Below are 21456 nucleotides of genomic sequence, written 5' to 3' on the forward strand. Positions count from 1 at the left end.
GGATTATAACTTGTTATTTATGGGCATTAAAGTCATCTAGACACAGTTTTTAAATCTCTCTCAGGAAGTGTTAAAAATGCTAAAAACGTTGCCGTGGTAGCAGACATATTATATTTAGTAAATGAACTCTGAAGAATTCTGTTGCATTAGTTAAGCATTCACTATATTTATAATACTCAATTTTGTTTTTGAAGGAAACCATCAGCATCCAGAGCACAGACAACAGCAGGAGAACAAGGAGCTCACACTCAATTGAGGATCCCAGGGAGTTCTGAGTGTTGACATAGTCAAGGTGTTGTTATGAGCTCTTCTTTTGAATGTGGAAAGCAGAGCAAGTAACAGTATGAAGTTTCTTATTTGTTTTGTCTGAGCTCCAGAGTTACATATGCTAAAAGAACTTGTAAATTAAAAGATACACATTGTGTACAAATGAATAATAACACAGCCCTAACTCACACCTGTAAAGTATCTGCTTTTGTTCCTTAAACAGTAACAATACAACATATTTTGTTCAGAAGTATTTTATTTGGATTACAGCAATTAGTATCACTGTTCAGTAGGCCAAATCCAGGCAGAGAGCACAGATTCAACTGCACAAGGCAACAACACGGACTAGTATTTTAGCATACAAACCATTTCACTGCATTATCAAGTTGAAATATCTTCCAACCATGCATAAAAATTCTATGCTTAAGTCTTTCAGAGCTCCAGGTAATACCAGATTCCTAAATATACAAAAAATACATTTAAATTATAATAATCTTAGTGAATCAGACTTATAAAATTACAATTTTATTCTTCACAACATAGAAAAAAATACAAAAATGACTGTATATAGTTTTCACCCAAGTTTCACTGACATATACATCAAAATATATGATTTGATGTATACTCATGAAAATTTTAAGCTGAAAGATAAGTTTTAAAATGACACTGCAGATTGGTCCACACAAATGCCAACCTTCATAATGGTAAGAAAAAAACCCTCTGATAAAAACATCACATTGTGAAAAATTACAATATACCTGCACTGTAACCTGCATTCTTACTGTAATTTACAAATATGAACATTTCTACAATTCCAGTTGTAAACTACACACTGGTGAAAACCTTGGTCTTTTGGAGGGTAGTGACTAACTCAGAGCTGGCGTGGTAGAACAAAAAGTGCTGTCAACTGAACCAGTGCACACAACAGAGAGCACCAAAGCAGGGGGGCTGCTGCTCTGGAGAGGCTGATAGAGAACATGCGAGCCAAGTAAACAGTCTGAGGGGAAATAAACCCTTTTGTGACACAGAACCAATCAAAGCTTCTATTACAGAGCTCACAGAAACCACAATTTCAGTGACAGATGAGGGGAAACTTCTTTTATGAGAAGAAACCTCACATGTGTCAGCAAAATCAGTATTAGGGAACAACCCCAACAGTTTAAGGGCATCACACTACAGTTCTCTCTCAAGATCACCTTCCAGTGATTTCCTTAGAAGTTAAACTTGAAAAAGCACTGCAACATGAAGCACTGAATTTTTGTACATAGCAACTGCACGTTCAGACTTCAGAATATAATTTATAAATCAACCTTGCTGGTAAGAATTCTCACTGTGAAAGCAACCTCTTTTTCTCTTGAAAGGAAAAGTAACTCAATTTTCTTTTAAAAGGCCATAGTTTATTTGCATTTTTTTCATAAATGGATACTTTCAATTAAGTAAATATTCCATCATAAAGCCTGTTCAGCAAAGGTGTTGGTTGTAGAAGCTTTCTCCCTACTGGCAGCTTGCTCTGCTTTTCCATGGAGCCAGTGCTATCTGTTGTAGATCTGTTCTGTATCTTTCCCATCAACAGAGCCAGGGGTTTGTCTCATGCAGGAGTATTACACAGCCATTTTTTTATCTCCAAATTGGACCAACAAATCTGAAACCAAATCTTTTACTTGGGCACAGAAATCAAATTAAGGAAAGTTCAGGAGCTGAGCACTGACAATATCCAGTAACCTAAGTACATCAGGAAATCAGATCTTTAGATGACATCCTTCAGAAATACTGACATTAACTTCTTTAATAGCAAGTATAAGCAAAAGGAGATGTTTTGTTCAGAGGTGGAAGTCACACTTTCAAACAATGACTTCAGAATAATGTTACATTTGTCAGATCACTACAACAAAGCATATAGAAAATAATATAGAAATTAATTGAATTGTTGCATCTTTGAATCCAAAACCATTTTGAGGTTGTATATGGCCATAGTAATAGAATCACAGAATTGTTTGGGTTGGAAAAGACCTCTAAGATGGAGTCCAATCATTATCCTAACACTGCAAAATCCCAGTAAACCATGTCCTTATGCACCACATCTTCAGGTATTTTAAATACCTTCAAGGATGGTGACTCTATTATTTCCCTGGGAAGCTTGTTCCAATGCTTGAAAACCCTTTCTATGAAGAAATTTTCCCCAATATCCCATCTAGACCTTCCCTGGCACAAGAAGAGGCAGTATGCTCTAGTCCTATTGTTTGTAACTTGGGAGAAAAGACCAACAACATCCAACTTGCTACGACCTCCTGTGTTTTATAATCCAGTCAGTAACTGGCTCCAAAATGTTGAAAATAGAAGCAAAGATTATTATTGTCTCTTGTCCTTTCTCTGCTTATAATAATCCTGTTTGTGTTGAACAGGAAAGGCTCTATATAGTCAGAGATAGGAAAATTCAGTCCTTTTGATGGAGCCAAAGAAAATTACTGAAAAATGACAAGGTTTTGGTCTTTTTAAAATATTGCTCTGACAAGCATAAATCTGAATAACTGTAAATCCAACTCTTCCCAACTTCTGGAACAGAGAGCCTGTGTCCTCAGTACTTCCCAGCTGTGTTTGGAAGAGCTGGGATGTGTCAAACACAACCAGGCCAGGGGAGTTGCTGGCAGGCAGAGCACGAGGCAGCACTGCAGGCAGCATGGGAATGGTCACACCTCATCTGTGCACTGAATCAAACCAGAGGGAAGCCAGAGAGGCCCACGTGGTCTTGTCTAGTGACTCTGACTGGATGCACACAGGACTATTTGGCCATCAATTCCTAACAGAGCAAAGCCATAACCTACATTTGCGTTTGTCTCTGCCTGGATACCCATTCATTTCCCTTCATTCTCCACCCTGTTACTCCCCATCAGAAATTTCTTCTAGGCTTGGGGCACAGCACTCACAGTACTAGTGCTTTCTCAGCTCCCTCATTTTCCTTTCAGCCTCCCAAGGAAAGGTTAAGCCTGAGAACCCAGAGAAAGCACCTAGGAGAATATAACTTCTTGTGGTCTTCCACTCTTTCCAAAGAGCAGACGAGGGTGGCTTGTCCTACATGCAAAGGCAGCATGTAACACATGAGACAATTTGCTCTGCAAGGAGCAGATTATGACTTTGCAACACTTCAGAAGTGGAGTGCCTGGAACTGCCTGCTTGGATGTGCCAGAGTGATGACCTCAGTCCCTTGAGAAAAGTCAGGCTAAGGAACAGGGCCCCCAAACACAGCACACCATGTAGAGCTCAGCACTGAAAGATGAATATCACAGACAATGACTAGAGATGAAAATTTAAAGTAAAAAAGGGAGAACTGCACCTGCTTCTGGGTGAACTACCTCCTTATATTTAGATTCATTACTGATACCACTAAAGTATTACAGTTAGTATTAATTTTTTAAATATATAAAAAAGTATTCAGGGATGCAGTACTTGGGGTAGTTTTAATGTTTCAGATAAGAATTACAGCCTCTGAATTAATATTAGCATTTGAGTGATTAGCTCAAACAAGCTTTTCAGAGAACACACTCTGGTCAGACACTGTACTGTTTAAATTCCTAAAGAACCACATTCCCGTCATTTTCCGTAATTGGATTCTTGTTCTTGTTCCCATCACCTTTTAAATACACAACCTACCTTTCTAAAGTCAAATACTTTGCCCAGATTACATTCTCCACTGAAGTCTCTGACATTATCCTGAAGTATTCCAGAGCATATTGTTTGCTTTCACAGCAATACATACAGTTTCTGGCATGCAGTCAAGCACTTAAAAAAAGAGGTATCAGTAATATAATCCCAATTCAGGCATTTAGTGGGTACAACTTCATCACTCATACTGCAACCTTCAGGCATTTAGTAATAAATGAAAACCATTTAGCACATCATTTAAGGAAAAGGTTAACTGCCAAGCCATATAAAGTTTTACGTTTTCTGAAGCACTGCAAGCTGAAAAATATTTCAATGTTTGACATCCTGGAATTTCACTGAAATCAGATTTAGTAGTTATTCTTGCTAAATTATTGGTCTTTTACCTCTGACTTATCTTGGTATACTCTTTACAAATGTGCTGGGTATTGAAAAACTGCAGCATTTTGATGTTTGAAAAGTTCTGAAAAAGAGTTGGAATTACTCCGACTTCTTATGCTCTTCCGAGTGGGAGAGTACCTTCCGCCTCTGATGCAGCATGTGGAAATAGAGCTGAGGGAAGACTGAGGAGAAAACAGACTCAGGTCAGTCAAGTGTGAAGAGAGGCCTGCAAGATGCACAGTCACATGGTCAAGGTCACCAAATCTCTATTAGAGGATGTGCTTATCCACTTTTTGCTTAAGTTATCTATTGCTTTGTAATTTACACTCTAAAGAGATGAACTGATATTGTTCTTAGGCTGCAGGTACTATTAATTTTTCTGCTAGAGAAATCCCCTTTTTATAAAATGCAAATGCCTTATTTAACTCTAAATGTGGAAGCAGATTACAAATGTTGCCATAACTGCATGCACACAATACAAAAAAAAACAGACTGCAGGGCAGAAAAAGTCCTTCAAGAGAAATTTCCAGATTTGTTTGATTTTTTGTAAATCTAGTGTCACTTTGCCAGACTCTAAGGCATTTTATACACATCAGTGCCTCTTTCATCTCTCTCTATCCAGAGCTTTTTCTCTTTCTATTTCCAAAACTATGGTAAACAGTATGTTTGCAAAACAATGAAGGAGGGGGAGGAAAACATACATATACAAACAGCAAAAGCTGAAATTTCCATGAGAAACCTTTGTGAACCATGCAAAAATTAAACAAGGTCATCAGCAGGCTAGATTGGTTACTTGTATGTATGTTAATCCCACAGTTGTCTGCTTTTCCCAGTACAGCTGTTAATACTAAGAAACCTAACAAACTCATACTTACTTGGAATGTAAGAGATCATGACCAGGATCAGGAATGTATAGTAGTCAAATGAAAAATTGTACTTGTTAGGTAAACTAATGGAATACAAGCCAGACTGCCTGACGAAGGGTAATGCAGCATATATTGTGAGTAATTCACCTGAGACTCCCATTGGATACAACACTATAAACAAAGTGTACCTAGAATGAAACACAGAAAGAATTAAAAGTTATGACCAACTCTGACTAAATATTTGTGTTATAGATATTCAAAACTTGAATTCTCCACTCAGTATTTATTTTTCTTAGATCTTATTTGATCAGAACATGGAAAGGTATCAACACTTTTGCAAGGTAATAGTATTGAAATATTGCTGATTGAAAGTATTCAAATCAGCAATCATTTGGAAATATTTAAAGATTTTATCTGAGAATCTACAAATTATCTTTAAAACTATTCTCCACACATACACATTTTATTAATTTGACTTCTGAATTCTTTGGTAGAAGTCATTTTACTACTTAAAACAGGGCCAGATATAGTTGATGTTAATCAATGAGCTTAAATATTATTTCAAGGACAACCACTGGATTACTGCTAAATGTCAGTTTACTTACTGTCATCCTCTACTGTTAAATATCACTTTGTGACAAACTATTATTTTGAAAATGGAACTGAGTTCAGACAAATGACTCTTTCAGCTTCAAATGCAATAGATTTTTGTAACCTTAAAATCTGCTGGAAAGAAGCTAGGCAGTCACAAACAGGGCAATTACCTGAAGGCAGAATCTAATTTTTTTGCACTGCAACTACTTTACAAGATAAATACCCCTGTCAGATCAGTGCTTTAAGGCTGTAACTTTTATGATGCTACCGACCTGGCCCATTTGATGAGATAAGGGAGATGGTTTAACAAGCTAAAGGTGTAAAAAGAATAACGGATTATCTCGGTGATTGTCCAGGCCACTACAAACAAGAGGACACTGTCTTCACTTTGTACCTGTGAGAATGGAAAAAAGGCTTTGTATGAGCTTGAGCATTCCCAGTTACTCACCAGACCCAAGAAAACCTCACAGAAATCAGTTCCTGTGGGTTACTTTATTGCATCATTTTAGAGAACAGACTCCAAGAATGAGCTTAAAAGCAACATTAGTAACAACAGTAAAAAACCCTTCTTATCATGCTCTGTATTTTTCTAGTTGCTTAAGAATGGCTCTGCTTCATGATCAGGTAACTTCAGCTCCCATATTCTGTGCAAGGTAAATTGGTACAAGAAACCCCTGAAATGCTGAGTATAATTCTTAACTCTTCCATTCCTATAGAGTACCAGCTTCTATTTCAGTCCTGTGACTGTCTCCTATGCAGAAAGAATGGCCTAACACTTGATACTTGGTTTACACTTAATATTCTGATACCAGTTCATGGTGCTTCTGAGCAGAAGTACTGTTTTTCTTTTTCTGGTCAGAAACTGGGTCCTACTTTTGAGCAGCAGCAACACAGCTAACATCAGATCTCAGGCTGGGAGGAGAGAAGAACCATGCTCAGATTGTCTCACCTCAGGTAAGCCTGATTCACTGTTCCTTGCCCCATTTTCTGCTCATTGCAAGGAGCATAGTTCCTCTAATGTCACACTCAAGGCAATATCATGTTTCACTGCTTTACACCTCTTGGAGCTTTTATGTCACTCACACATCAGTGAAGCAGCTGTAACTCCCTCCACATTTTAACCCTGAGATCAGCTCTGCTGGTCTGAGCATGGTGCTAATAACACCAAGCTTGTGGGCTTGATCCCTGCATGGGATAATTTAGGAGCTGGACTCAGTGATCCTTGTGGGTCCCTTTCAGCTCAAAATATTCTGTAAGGAACTGCCTTTATCTGTGACATTTATAAGGTCAATCCTCAAAAGCATGTACTTTAAAATGAAGAGTTATATTTATTAGATTATGGAGCATCATTATGAGATTCAAGTTCCTGAAGGATCTCAAGTATATGGGGTCACAAACTCCTGAGGGATTGGACATGATTTTAATTCAGCCTTCTCCCTCTCTCCCCTCTTCAACAGAATTCCCAGCTGTATGAGCACCTTGAGCCCAAATTCAGTGGACAGTGGGAACAAAAAGAGTTCCACCACAGGAGCCCATATTTTCTCTTTTTCTCCAACTCTTGAAAAAAAGGGAAAAGGAAGTGAGGAGATGTGGGTGGAGCATTCTATTCATCTTGGGCAAAGTACAAACCAACAGGAAAAAAAAGGTACAAGAATGTGTGTATGTACATATATATATATATATGGACAATCAGAAACTTCTTAATAGGAGGGGACTCATCATATACTTTTGGATAAAAAAGGGAAATTTTTTTCCAAGGGAATTACCCAGAAAAACCCAAAAAAATTTATACAGAAATCTGGAGCTATCCTGGAATGCAGAGCTGCTGGTAATCTGTACAGTGCTGTAAATCTATGTTCTACAACGTGTAACATTTCAGGTCACTTTCACTGTATTTTGCAGCAAAAGCACCTTATTATTTTTCCACATTCTGATAATTTGTTTATATATTCATCTCCCTTACATCACTATAAAATAGCAAAATACAAAAATTATTTGAAGATTTTCAGAGAAGAAACCAAATCTATTTTTACACATTGCTGCAGGATCCTAATCCCGTTTGAGGTCTGCTTTATAAGCAAGACTTAGTTCTCAGCAGGGAGAGTGAACAGCACTTCCCAGATGCTGCTGCTCCAAAGGAGGAACTGCTTGACAAGCACTCCAGAGCTGCATCTTCTGGCCAAACTGGGAGTAGCAGCTTAGTGAGGAGTTCACCTAAACCTGTGAGTCCCAGCTTCAACCTGTGCTTTAAATCCCACTTCTTTCCCTAGCTATGGAAATGGGAAAAGTCAAAACCCAAAAGTTTGCAGCTTGAAGTAGCATCCAAGGATATGAGCAAGGACAAGAAACTGGGACGCCAACAGTGATTCATACACATGGAAGTAGAAAATTCCAGTCCAGTTCTATCACATGATGTCTCTAACACTGCCTCCAAGGTCTGGTCTCCCCCCTCTCCTTTGTATTATAACTTATTAAAACAGTTCACACCATTATGAAACATACAACCCTCTTATGTCATTTTAAGAATCATTGATTGTGCCTTCATGGCTTGTGTCCCTATCTAAGGAAAAACAATTTTTCAGGAGTCTTATTCTTTTAGCCACTGCTAATGCTGCATTTGCATAATTTCTCTTTCAGGCTGAAGACAGGGCAAATACACAGTAGACCTTCAAAGAACCACTAAGGCCAAGGCTCCCTGAGAATTCAATTCTTCTTCCACTACTTTCTTCATGCCAGTCTTCCAAGGAAGTCTTAGACACAACTCAAAAACCTTATTTACACCTTAGTTATCCAACTCTCTTAATACAGGTCAATCAAACAACAGGTATAATTTTTTGGCATGTGCTTCAAGCCAACATATCATCAAGGAGGATCCTGAATATATTTCAGCTTTTCTTAAATACTGTAAATAGCAGACAATGTTTGCTAAAATATAAAAGAAACCACTGTCTTTTAAGATGCAAAGATGAGAACTGGGAGTTGACAAAATAAAGCCTGAGAGGTTTTTAATGTTCTCCTTAAGACTGGAAAGGGAAATTTCTCTACATTAAGAGTAACAGTTTGACAAATTTGCAGAAAATTTCAGCTAAACACATAATTAAGCAATCCAATGCAGAAGAGCAAAACCAGCAGCACTATGCAAGTGTAATGATGGAAAATATTGGAACAGCACGTCTCTCTCCAAAGAGCTGGTTCTCTGGTGCAGTAATTAAAAAAGAACACAAAATTCAGGGGGGAAAAAAATGGAAACTTCATAGTAGGCACAAAGGGCCTGACAGACTATTGTGTTGTATGGTATTGCTCTAATTTTACATAGATGTAAAGCAATGATGAGTCAGGTTTTTCAACTGTACTCAGCCATTCAGACTTCTGATCCTTCCATCATGGACTTTTTACTAACAACTTAATCCTAAATATCATAAGTTAAGATGTTCTCCCCTCTTTTAAGTAAGTATGCTTTACTACTGATTGAAGATATCAATTCCCTACTGCAGATACTAGAGTCCCAATTACCAACTCTACATGCTTTAAATGTTGTTTTCACAGCATCTCTTGCCTGTGTGTTCTACAAAAGATCCTCTAAATATATATTACACTTATTTGCAACTCATCTGTAACTGAGCCCAATGGGATAAGCAATAAATGCCTGCTGACACAATTTTTAATTACCCATCAGAACCGGGTGCAGAATTATCTATCAGAATGGAACTCCATGAGGGCCTGCCATGATGTCACCAGATGATCTCACTGCTCACAGAAATTCCAAAAGACATCTTTTGAGCTGAAGGGCACTTTCTGTTCTCCTATGCCTACAATCTCCCAGCCCTTCACACCAGCTGCTCATTCTCTGCTCTCCTTTGCAGGGGGAACAGTAAAATTCACTGAACTGGCTCCTTTCTGACATAATGGCCAGCACTGATGACATGCCAGGCCCTCCTCCACAACACCAACAACTGCTCCTACAGTGCAGGTGAGGAGAATCTCTGTGTGCAGTGCTTTAACATTTGCCATGCTTTAACATTTATTGTGAATAATTTCATACTAAGTTTAACAACACACCAGCACTGAAGTCCACAAAAAGCACAAACATGTTAGTGGCAAGAAGCATGCTTCAAAACACATCATATTTCTGGAAGTGTATCCTGACAGAAGGAGGGATGCAATACACATTTCTTCTTTTAGCTGTATTATATATGAAAACAGTCTGGAAAAGCAAGATACTGAACAAATCTCATTCAAAAAGTTAAAGAGGAAAACTGCATTTTATTTTACAAGAACCTCATCATGCAACTGCATCGCTTACAAGTTCCATAAAGCTGTGTGAGAATTTAATCCTGGCCTTCACCATGGAGCTCACTTGTGCAGACAGCCCTTCAGAGAAAGTAGAACACTTGTGACACTTGCAGTACATCTCCCCAGGTGAGCCTGCAGGCTCCCTGGTTGGGGCAAGGGGAGGGGTCAGAATACAGCCTCTTATTGGATTTGTTTGCTCTAAGTCACAGGTCAGAAACTCATCACAGGGTTCCTCATCCAAGCCATTCTTATACCCACTTTCTAAGACATTAAAAAAGTAACACATAACACAGTCTCTTGCAGGACTTTAACCAGAGACCCACAAGTGCGGGGGAAAAAAATCTGCATGGAATATTGTTGAAAGAATCCTTGTTAGAAGTCAAATATTTGGCTATACTCATTGCTCCCATTTTGTCAGTTTTCTCTTGTGAGAATGTGGGCATAAGCTTCAAATAAACCTAACCCACAATCACATTACAGGTTTTTCTTTGATGTCTAACAGACAACACATGGAGTAATTCTAAGCACCAGATATCCCAACATCATATAGATAACAAGCAAAACTCCAAGAGTACTTATTTTTAAGTATTTTATACATATATATAAAAATCTAATGTCTTGAGATTTTTTTTTTTTTCAAAACCTAGGATTTATTTCTGGTGAATTAACAGAGACCAGAGTACAATAATTTGCGCTAACAAGGTAAGTCCATTAGAAAACAGACTTTATGTTTATTGAGAAAAATAACATTCCTCTACTTCAAGTACCATGAAACTAGAAGCTTCACATGAACAAGCATCACACTACCAGAAAGGACTGATAATTGCTAGGAACTGCAGTGACTTATGTTGCTCTACATGTGCATGGATGCTCTGAGAGCAGGTTTGGAGGAAGGAAGAGAAAGCAGCTTCCCTCAAGACTTGGCAATAAATCAAGTTCCTTAAGACACTCTCCATTCAAGTAACAAATAATCTTATGTATAACATGACTGTCACTTATTTCAGGCACCCATGCTGACACTGGTATCAAGACTAATTTCTTTCCTTAATGAGAAGAGAACCAGTAAGATTAGTTGGCTAAAGTTACAGCAGAGATGCAGCATATTTGGGCTACCACAACAATTCAGATGACCCGAGTCAGTCACCACAACCTGTACCAATCAAAGCATGTCTAGGTTTTAAAACAGCTGTCAGGAATAATCTTCAAAAAACATGGCTTCCAAAAGACTCTAAAGAGATCTGCATGAAGTACAGCACTATCTGGTGTGGTGAGCAGTGAGAAAAAACACTCAGCCCCCAACATTTACCTACATTTGAATATAACAAAATTGAATGAAGGACAGTGGAAAGATTATCCTGGAGAGTGACAGTGGAGAGCATGGAGGCAGTGCTGTGCACAAACAACTGAGGGGGAGTTTCAGATGTCACAGGAAGTGAACTGCATATGCAGGAGGGCAAGGAGATTTTGCTTTTCATAATGGCACTAGAAGGCTGTACCAAATTCTGTGTCCTGTATTACACACTGGAAGCTGTTTAACTGTCAGTAAGGACTGCAGAATCTATCCAGGAGCTAGATGTCTTACAGGGACAGAATCAGACCTCGCTCCATTTGACTGTCAACAAAAGATGACATCAGATCTATTTTTATTTCTTTTGATCCACAGAAATTCATATGAACAATTTCCCATGGTGGGATACAAACAGAAGACATTTTAAGGGCAATAAGACAGCAATCAACACTTGCTTTTCAGCATGGATCAACAGATTTTCTATCAATTTGTAGCTTGCCTTACCTCTTTTACACTGTGTGTTACTGCCCACGTCAGGAAAACCCTTGACATCACTTGGAAAGCAGTCAGAACAACAGAAGAGGGAACAATGCCTGGAAGATATTTTGCAATTAGTAAATATTCCTGATTCACAAGGCAGGAGGTAGGGGTGGGGAAATATAACACAGCTAAACCAAAGTCCAGTTATTTGAAATTTCTGGAAGGAAAGCATTTAATTTTTTTTTTTAATTTGAAAATCTGAAGTGAGTCCTTCAGTGTGTTTATACAGCATAATGCAGTGCAATTCCCTGACAAGGCTTTCTGCATCAAAATGCAAACAAATGTAATTGATCTTGTTGCAATCACAGCACATTCCTCAATACACAGAACAGCTCAATCAGATAATTTCAATCAAACAGCTTCTGGGATACAGTCTTTCAAATAATCCTGTTTGATTAAAATATCCAAGATACTCTTCATTACTGTGATTTAAAAAGTAAAGATAATATGTTTTGCAGTGTATATTCAAAAAAAAAAAAAAAAACAAACAACCAGCCATCAAAAATTCTAAGTATTTTTCAGAAACACTGATCTAGCCCATATTTTGATAGATGAAAAGCTTGTAGTTCCTTCCTGGAAATACAACTCAGAAAAAACCCAAACCAACCCCACAACAAACAAACCCCAGGGAGCAGCTGATGCACTGGCAGGTACAGAAGCAACTTGAAGATTTTCTCAAGGAAGCAGATATCACTGACTCTTCCAGCAAGTTTTGAGGTGCCAACTGACCTGCCAGTGAAAGGACCCTACACAGCCAGGTCGGTCAGAGCAGGAACAGTTTTAGACACAAAATTTCTAAACTTTGAATCCCAAAGTTTTATTTTCTTCTAATAGCTAAACGATAAAGAGCAGGTGTAGCTCCTAAGACAGAGTAAACAGTGCTTGTAAAGCTAATGCAAACCACAAGCAACACAACAGCCTCAGAAATATACAGGGGCCAAAGAGGAAAATTAAATAGGACAAGAGAGTAAGAAAAGTCAAAAGCAAGTTTCAGTTGAATTATTTTAATTTATATGTTTGGCTTCTATGAGAGGGAAAAGGAAAATCCTACAGACATAATTCTCCTCAGTTTCATCACATTGTCTTGGTCTCTGGACTACATGTTAACTCCTTTCCAGGTACAGCTCTGCATTTTTTAAACCTCTGTTATTTGTCAAATCCTGTTCTCAGCCATGCTTCACAGAGACACTCCCCTATCAATCCTTGTATTTTGAAGGACTTGCCTCACAGATGCTAACATTTCAGACTCTACTGAAAAGATGTGGAGAGAAAAGTTATGCTGATACACACAGCCATCTGTCCCACATAAGCTCTTCTATTGACAGAGAATTACAGCTCTAGTTAGAGCAATTAGTTCAGCAGGGGCAAAGGAATCTGCACATTTCCTGTTTCTCCTTGCACAGAAACTTTTGCTACAGTCAGTAGGACTGCAGCAGACAGCAGCAGTGCATCCAGCTGTGCAAACCCCCCTCACTTTATTTAGCTGACAAACACTTCCATTAACAGAAAAAAAATATAATCCACAGCCACTTAAAAGAAAACCAGTCTTTTGCAAAAGAGTTTTGTTAGGGAAAGCAAAAAGAATAGAACCAGCATAAAATGTTGCCACTTTCCCCTAATGGCTCTCTCTAATATTAAATTGTGCACTAAGGATAAAATGGGCTAAATGGATCCACACCTCAAATCAACCGAGAAAACAGCAAAGCATAATGGATTTAGGATGGTGAAACCAGCATTTTATCTGCAAGGTTTTCTCTCCAGTATTCCAAGATTTAACTTCTTCCTGCCACTTGTTAAATAAGACCTTAAAAATGGCACATTTTAATATTAATTGTTGACAAGTTTTTTTAAAAAGTATGGTTTATTCTGGTAAAAAACAGTAATTGTGATTTAGTAAAATTAAACAGCATTGGAAGGATTGCCTTTGCAGCACAGGAAAACAGATGATACACTCAGTTTACTCTGAAGAGCCTTTACATGAATTTGAGGTGTATATGATCATTCATTTCTTGGGGTGATCTGTGCACAGTTTATGAACTGCCTTCCTAGGACATTTCCAGAGCAGCTGGATGATTCAGGAGGGTCAGCACTACTTCATCTGAGACAGAACCAGACTGCCCTCTGCTGACACACTCCCAGCACCAGCTCTCCCAACACCTCACTTGGTTATTGGAACATCCCCCAGAACTCACTACGAACCTGCAATCCAAAACCCTCTCCCCTTTATGTGGCTCTCTGGACAATGATGAAAAACAGAAGTCTGTAGCTGCAACTTTAGGAACCTCAACACCATCTTACTCTTTATGTAGTGGCTAGTGAACATTCAGATAGGACCTGGAGCACTGTTTTATTGTTTTGTGACTTCTCAAATTAGGGAGTAAAAAACTGGAATGCATTTCAAACAAAAATTACTAAGTTATGCAAGAATTAAATTCAGCAATTCACGGACTGTAACATTTTTCTTGTAAATATATTGCTGAAAGTTCAGTCTTCTATAAAAATAGTAAACAGAAAATTTGCCAGCTTACCAAGTGCACAGTGCAGAATCTAGAACAAAAAGAAAAATTCAAATCACTAACATTTCAAATTAAGCAATTCAGACACACACTTAATTCTGTTACAAGTGCTTAAGATTCAGTATTTGCATTTCAATGATTAAGATTAATATTAAGCTCTGCTGCCCAAGCTAAATAGCAGACAGTAAAACTCCCTCTCGCTAAAAGGAAAACTCAGCTTTTGTGTGAGCTGTTCAGTAGAATTAAAGTAAATATAAGAAATACAACACATTCATGCAAGTATTAGTAAGGCCAGGGAATAGGACTACACCCACCTCAAGCAAAGCTCCAGTTTGGAAGAATTTCAGGGGCTTCTCTATTGAATAGTAAAGGCTGTGGTAGCTGCCTTTAGCCAGATATGCCCTAACCAGACCAACTGCAATAACGAGCCACCTGAAACAGAGAAAAAATGAGACATTAAGCAAAGCATAAGTAAAAAGAAATCTTTAATCCCTCTTTTAATACTTGAGAAAACAACAGGCAGGACTGTCCTGAAATACACTAACTCTGCAACACTAGAAATTGCACCTTCAAATCTATCCAAGCGAAAGACGATGCATTTTAAAAGCATTTTTCAGCACCAATGTGGTACCAATATCTCTAATGTCCCATTTATTTTCCTGTTAGCTCTATTTAATTAGTTATGGAATGTATTCATGGCAGACTGGCATCACGTTTTGTTTAGTTTAAGCAGAAAAACAGCTAGTCAGAGACCTATTACCAATTTACAGCAGTAGGACATAAGATTCAGAAGGCATTTGATTTTAACATTTCAGTTCAAAGTAAACCCCTAGACATTAGAAGAGGTCATCCAGCTTAATTGGGAGCATATATTATATGAGAAATAGTTATAGATACATAACTTCAAGGAAACTGAGCCTGCTAAAGCCTTGAAGGCAGCATGGCCATCCCAGTTTTCCTTTTTAACCAACAAATTCTATCTGAGCCTATGTAAGTACTGCCCATGTAACTGCAACTGTATGTTAACAGTGTGACCTGTTAACCCTGGTGATTTTCCCTTCAGGTAACTTAAACAAACCTAAAACTTTTTCATCCTGGCTGATGAAGCTTTCACTAACCACCACGGCTACCCAGAGCTGGTGCTTGCCCACAGCATGAGAAATTCTTCAGTCAAGTCTATGCCAAGCCACAAATCCAAGGTGAGTGGTCAACCCTGGTCAAACACCTTCCACTTGAAAACTGCATCTATAATGAACTTGGTAATGAACTTTCCAATTGCTTTTGGCAAACACGGGGAGAAGGGGCTGGTTGGTCAAGAAGAATCCTTAACAGGGGCTCCCAAACTTTTCCCTGACAGGCTCATCCTGGCTGTGTTACACTCAACCACTCTGAATGTCACCCAGTTTTATCTCCATCTCCCTCCAAACCCCTTGTGTGAATCACCAAGTGTCTCTGCTAACAGCTCACCTCAATGTGTAGACACACAGCAAGCCCACTGACTATGCAATAGTTTTCACCCTTTGGAGAAAGGTGTGTAGCTGTGGTTTTGTAACAGGGATGATGAAGAAATTCCCTTTATTTGCAGCATATCAGAATCTTACAAGTACCACATCAGCTTGGATATTGCAAAGTATGTGCACATATTATCCCAAATGTAATAATTGTTTGAAACACACAGAGAAGTTCAGATTTTTCAACAATAAATAACTCCGGCATCCAAGTTTGTGTTTGTAACAAAATCTGTTAGCAGAATTGAAAGAAAGCTAATTAATTTCTGCCTTAAATTCTGGAAGACATGCACCAAAGAAAAGCAGGGGGACTGGGGAAGATAAATGGGAAAGAGAAACAAGCCCTCCCTTTTTACAGAGTGACAAGTTATTTCAGTTAAAGCCATCTTGTGAAACCAAAGGACAAACATTTGCCAAGTAATTGCTTTTACAAGGAATAAATCTGATTCATTTTGTATTTGGACTTCAGTGTAGAATAAACCAGTAAGGACTACAGTATTAGTGAGTCTCCCCTGTAACACCAACTGCTTCTTCTTTAGACCAGGAAATCAGAGCAGGTTTACACTGTGCTCTTCTTATCTGTCAAGTTTCTCTGGTTTTCTAGATCTTCCACATTTGTTGAGAAAGTGCTGAATTGAGCAATTTCTCCAGTTGCACAAGATGCCAGTTCTTGGCTGTGCCTGCAAACCATCCTCACCTGAGCAGAGACTGGTAAATCCCACAGCTCCCAGAGCAGCTCCAGCCTCTTGCTCTGCTCCACCCTCCTGCCAGATCACTGACTCCAGCGAGACTGTACTTCCCATTCCATTTACTATCTTCAAAAAGCATTTGATACAGATCAGGGCATGAATCCATAGGAAATTAAAAGCTGAGCCTAGTTTGTGCTGAAGCTTTTAGTACCTCTGTCCTGCTTCTATGATTCTTAAATAGTTCTCCACCCTCTAGGACCAGACAAAATGGAACAGGAGAAGGTGAAATCAAGGAATATCAGCTGAAAATGGAACTTGGCAAGAAGTTTAGAAGGGCAGCAAAAGGCACCACTGTCTCATGAAAGCTCATTTATCTGACCTACACACTGAACTCCACCTGGAGTTACACTTCATTAATTTACTGTTACCCTGTCTGTAAACTCCAAACTGAACAATTACCATTCTCAGATTAATCCAGACTAAGAAAAATGGATAGTGCACACACAGAGTTTCTTTACTTTGGTCAGACTTGATAGACAAGCTCTCTGCTCAGGTCCTTAGGTTAACTCCCTTGGCTCTCTCACAGGTCACAGAAAGGCATTTTCTTATGCAAAGTTTACTGAGGTTCTGTAACATTTATGCAAAAGAATAGAGCAGAGCTGTGCAGTGAGTGCACCTGAAAGGGAGAAGTGTACTCTGACTCTCAACAGCCACTCACTGAAGACATGGACAATGAAACTCACAACCCGGAACACTCTTTGTTCAACACTGATTAATACAAACCCTTGCAAATTCAAAAGCTATTACATTACCATCGACCTTGTTGAGTGAAATCCTTTTTAAATTCATTGTTTATACAACCACCAGCTACTTATACCCAGAAGTACTAGTCAGTTACAGCACTTGACTAAAAATAAGAAACATAATCACCTTTTAAAGCAGCTTATCTAACATTTACACTCGGCTCTAACAGCATGCCCATCTCCCCACCCAGCACTATTCAGCACTGTTCAGTGATTTTGGTCAAGCACAGTTTTTAGGAAAAATAATTTCTATGCTGCATCGCTGCCTCCAGAAACCCCATGCCAGGTCAGGTATGACTACACAGCTTCACACTGTGATGGGAAGAGAGTCTGCCTGAACACAAGAGAAGCAAGATGCAGAGCTTTCTGCAGCTTAATGCTTTGAGCCACAGGCAATAAAACCTGAGCAAGCAGAGAAGCAACTGCAGTGCTGGTTATCCCTGTTGTACCATGATTGCCCCATTTAAATAAAAAAAAACCACCCAAAAATGAACCAATTAGTAAGTGCATGTAACCCCAGACAGAGATCCACAGGTGCTTTTTGTACTGTTTTACTCTTGTAAAAACCATTGTATGTTTTTTTGTGTTGGAATCCATATACTACGTGCACTACAGCATAAAACCAGAAATAAGATCTATTATTTTTGGAGGAAATTGTGTTTTCTCTAGCTAAGCCAAGATAAATGCAAAGTAAATACAGTAGCTATGCTGACATTTTTCAACTGTCACTTGATCTATTTTAAACAAAGTTAATCCTTAGGACAACTGTAGTTTTAAAACATTAATTTAGTACCTATTTACTGCACAACAATGTTGTTGTATGCTTCAGTTTACAAGCCTTTGTAAACCAAACCAAACAAACCACTTCCAAAAAATCCCATGTGCTGTTAGAGCATCACTTCATCACCTGGGCACTTTGAATTCTTTGTTTTTTTCTTTTCACAATTCTCTTTCCAAGGCAGTGCAGTTGGGAAAATTAAGTCTGAGCACTCTGACTGACATGGGGTCAGTAAATAATCAGTGCTGTGTATCAATCTTCCAATCTTTTCATCTGAACAACTGAGCTTCTGTCAATCAGCTCCAGAAAAACTACCTTTTTAAAAGGCTTCACAACTGAGCTTTTTTCCTAAGCTCAACCCTGTATACTGTAGAATTTCAGCAGTGTCCAGAGGAAGTGCAAACTCCTCATCCATTTGAAGAGGAATTATCAGTGAGAGCCCTTGGTGACCTAGCCCAAAAGAAAAGTGAGAGACATCACAGAGATATGACCATGATCAGAGAACTCCTCTGGTAACTCCCCAAACTGCAGAAACCATCTAATCACAACCATGTCCAAAAAAAAAAAGCACCATAAATCACATCCCACCCAAGAGTGGAATTTTCTAAGAGATTTGGTGTAAATCAAGAAAATGGGCAAGACTGTGGTCAAGATTTATATGACAACAGAAAGCTAAATAGAGGTTTATGTTATTTATTTCTGAGCTTCAAGCACTCAATTTTTTTTCAGATCTGTTCTCCTGAAGGAGTAGAAATTTCCCATGCTCAGTAGCTTGCCATGACAAAAAGTTCGTGACCACAAAGAAAACTTTCCATTTATACCACAGCTTCTCTCTCAGGTTTTTTATATCTTTTATAAACACAAGTGAATTGCATATGAGCAGTAAAATAAGCAGGGAAATGCTTTTATTTCTTAGAAGAGTTCAGAGGGGAACTTCTTAACATTGTGCAGGGACACCACAACCAAACTGAAAAGCTCTCCTGACTGCCTGCAATGTGTTGTATTACTCATGTAATTATTTCTGAAACAACAGATTACTTAAATCAAACTGGTGGGTAATTATCCTTGCCCTCTGAGTGAAATAGCCTGCAAATATCCTATGGAGCCATAAACCTGCTCAGTAGCATTTCACAGTAACACAGCTGTTGGGTAACGGGTGTACCAGGCACCTTACAAAAACTGAGCTCTCCCAGCTCCCCTACCTCTGACCCACACAAGTGTAAGTATATTTTAAGCTGAAATAGCATCAGCTGCCACCAGCAAATCTAGAATCTTCATGTCCAACTGCCTTATTGAAGTGAATTGTATCTATATTAATTCTACACTAACCTTCCCCCAAAGATGACACTACTGTGTTTGCTCAACTCCTCACCCACCAGGGTTTATCTAGCAGAGACGGACGCTCATTTGGGATCCATTTTAAAGGCTCTTTTCTTCTCCCACCCAAATACCCTCAATCTTTCAAAAGATGGTTTTATTTTTATCTGGATTCCAATGAGATGTGACAGCCACAATTAATTAGAAAAAGATAAAGAAGAAGAAAAAGTCTGCTTTCTCTCTTGAGAGTTCCCAGTTGTAACTATTTTTAGTTCTGTACCTAAGAACACACCTGAGCAAGCACCAATTGGCACCAGTCTGCATTTCACCATGCAGGGCAAGGGCACAGCACCAAGCTGGTCCAGGAGCTCACACATCCCAAAAGCAGCTTCCAAGCTCAAATTACAGACCAGCTGAAGGGTTTGTGGAGAAATCTTGGAGGGCTCAAGATCTCTGCGTTTAACTACTGCTGTGGACAAATTCCCTGCATTTAGGGCCACCTCTCTAGTGAAATCTGCTGGAATCTACACCACAGACACGGTGATGCAAGGAACCCACAGCCACTGGACGTGAAAGCAGCTGCAGAGCAAATAAACGAAGGTGTCCGTGATAAAGCCGGCAGCTCGCAGTGAGCCTGCACTGGCTCTGCCGAGCAGAGCCCGCTCGGCACGGGGCAGCCAGGCCGAGCCGCGGGCCGGGCGGCGCTGAGGGGACACCGGGGCCCGAGCTCCGGGGCCTGGCACAGGCCGGGCAGGCACAGCCTCGGGACCCCCGGCACCCAGCCGGATTACGGCCTCGGAGCACGGCGAGAGCCGGGACAGCGGGAAGGCAGCACGGATGCTCAGGAGCCCCTGTCCAGCACGAGGAGCGGCGAGCGAGGGCTCGGCTGTGCGCTTTACCGTGACCAAAGCGCGAGGCAGGGCCGGGGCACACGGGGCACAGCCCCGACCCGGGCGGTGCAGCCGCAGGGGCTCGGGACGGGCGGGAGCGCGGGCACGGCGGCGGCAGAGGCCGCTGCCCTCGGCCCGGCCCCGCTCCTGCGGCGCGGAGCAGCCGCCCTGCCCTGCCCTGCCTGCCCCGCCGGACCCAGCCGCGGCCGCAGCCCGGCCGAGCGCAGCCCCGCGCCCCGGCGGCCACCCCGCCCGGTCCTTACCCCGCCGTCATCACCACGTTGTAGATAACGAGGTAGCCCGTGGCCAGCGCGCCCGGGCCCTTCCTGCGCCGCGCCTGCTGCCCGCCGTAGCCGTTGTCCGCCCGGCTCCCGCCGCTCCCGGCCGCCGCCATCTCGCGGCTCCCGCGCCCCGCCCGCTGCCGGCGCTCGGCGGGCGCGGGGCGGAACTTCCCGCGGGCCGGGCGGGGCCGGCTCCGCGCAGCCGCGGCGCCGCCCGCCACGCTCGCCCCACAGCCCCGGGATCAGCGGCCCGATGGCTCGGTGTTCAGGGCTGGTTCAAAACGCCCCTCTGCAGGGAGAAATAGGTGTGCCGTGTCCCGAGAGACGGGACCAGGGTTAGCTGGTACGGGTGTTTGTGGAATATCTCGTAGGTTTTCGTCACTTTTATAACGTGGTTCAGAGGAGAGAAGGCTGAGGGGGCGAGCTCCATTGATGCACATAAGTGTCTCAAAGGCGGGTGCCAGGAGGGTGCTGCAGGGTTTTCGGTGGTGCCCAGCCACAGGAGTGGGAGCAATGGCCATAAACTAACACGGGAAGTTTCACCTCAATGAGGAAGAGCTTCTTTACATTGAGGGGCAGAACACAGGCTGCAGAGTCCTGGAATCTCCCTCTCTGGAGACATTCCAAGCGCCCCTAGAGACGTCCCTGTGTCAGCTGCTCTGGTGACCCTGCCTGGAGTGGGGATTGGACTGGATGATCTCCAGAGCCTCTTCCCACCCTAACAATGCCGTGGTGCTGTGTGAGTGAGAAGTTGGAACTCATTTCCTGCTGAAGCTCCCTATAAGAGC

The 21456-nt window shown here is 40.7% G+C and overlaps 1 protein-coding gene and 1 long non-coding RNA gene across 4 annotated transcripts in view; one reads left to right on the forward strand and one right to left on the reverse strand.

The window, feature by feature from the left end:
* The window catches only part of LOC135309128 (uncharacterized), a 30565-nt gene that overhangs the window by 6077 nt on the left and 3032 nt on the right, over nucleotides 1-21456 (forward strand). For 2 of the 3 annotated variants that reach the window (XR_010369447.1, XR_010369449.1), the window contains 5 exons: nucleotides 6625-6719; nucleotides 7223-7410; nucleotides 8403-9735; nucleotides 10706-10760; nucleotides 15466-15601. This is a non-coding gene — a long non-coding RNA (uncharacterized LOC135309128). Of the gene's footprint in view, nucleotides 1-6624; nucleotides 6720-7222; nucleotides 7411-8402; nucleotides 9736-10705; nucleotides 10761-11721; nucleotides 11983-15465; nucleotides 15602-21456 lie in introns of all 3 variants that reach the window. The other variant, XR_010369448.1, reaches the window with a different exon arrangement.
* HACD2 (3-hydroxyacyl-CoA dehydratase 2) lies at nucleotides 506-20818 on the reverse strand. Its single transcript, XM_064435034.1, has 7 exons — nucleotides 20651-20818; nucleotides 14717-14834; nucleotides 14415-14433; nucleotides 11851-11939; nucleotides 6038-6159; nucleotides 5181-5359; nucleotides 506-4487 (listed from the first exon to the last, which is right to left on the reverse strand). The coding sequence occupies exons 1-7, from the start codon at nucleotides 20779-20781 to the stop codon at nucleotides 4405-4407; spliced, it is 741 nt and encodes a 246-aa protein (XP_064291104.1). The 5' UTR covers nucleotides 20782-20818; the 3' UTR covers nucleotides 506-4404.

This window comes from Passer domesticus, chromosome 10, assembly GCF_036417665.1.
Source record: "Passer domesticus isolate bPasDom1 chromosome 10, bPasDom1.hap1, whole genome shotgun sequence".
Taxonomy (NCBI): Eukaryota; Metazoa; Chordata; class Aves; order Passeriformes; family Passeridae; genus Passer; species Passer domesticus.

Bases quoted from the DNA above. Each gene is read 5' to 3' on its own strand.
- HACD2 (XM_064435034.1), bottom strand. From the start codon at position 20,781: ATGGCGGCGGCCGGGAGCGGCGGGAGCCGGGCGGACAACGGCTACGGC. The intron at 14,835-20,650 runs GTAAGGACCGGG...TCTCTGTTTCAG, and splicing joins AACGTGGTGATGACGGCGGG to GTGGCTCGTTATTGCAGTTG. The intron at 6,160-11,850 runs GTAAGGCAAGCT...CCATTCTCACAG, and splicing joins TAACACACAGTGTAAAAGAG to GTACAAAGTGAAGACAGTGT.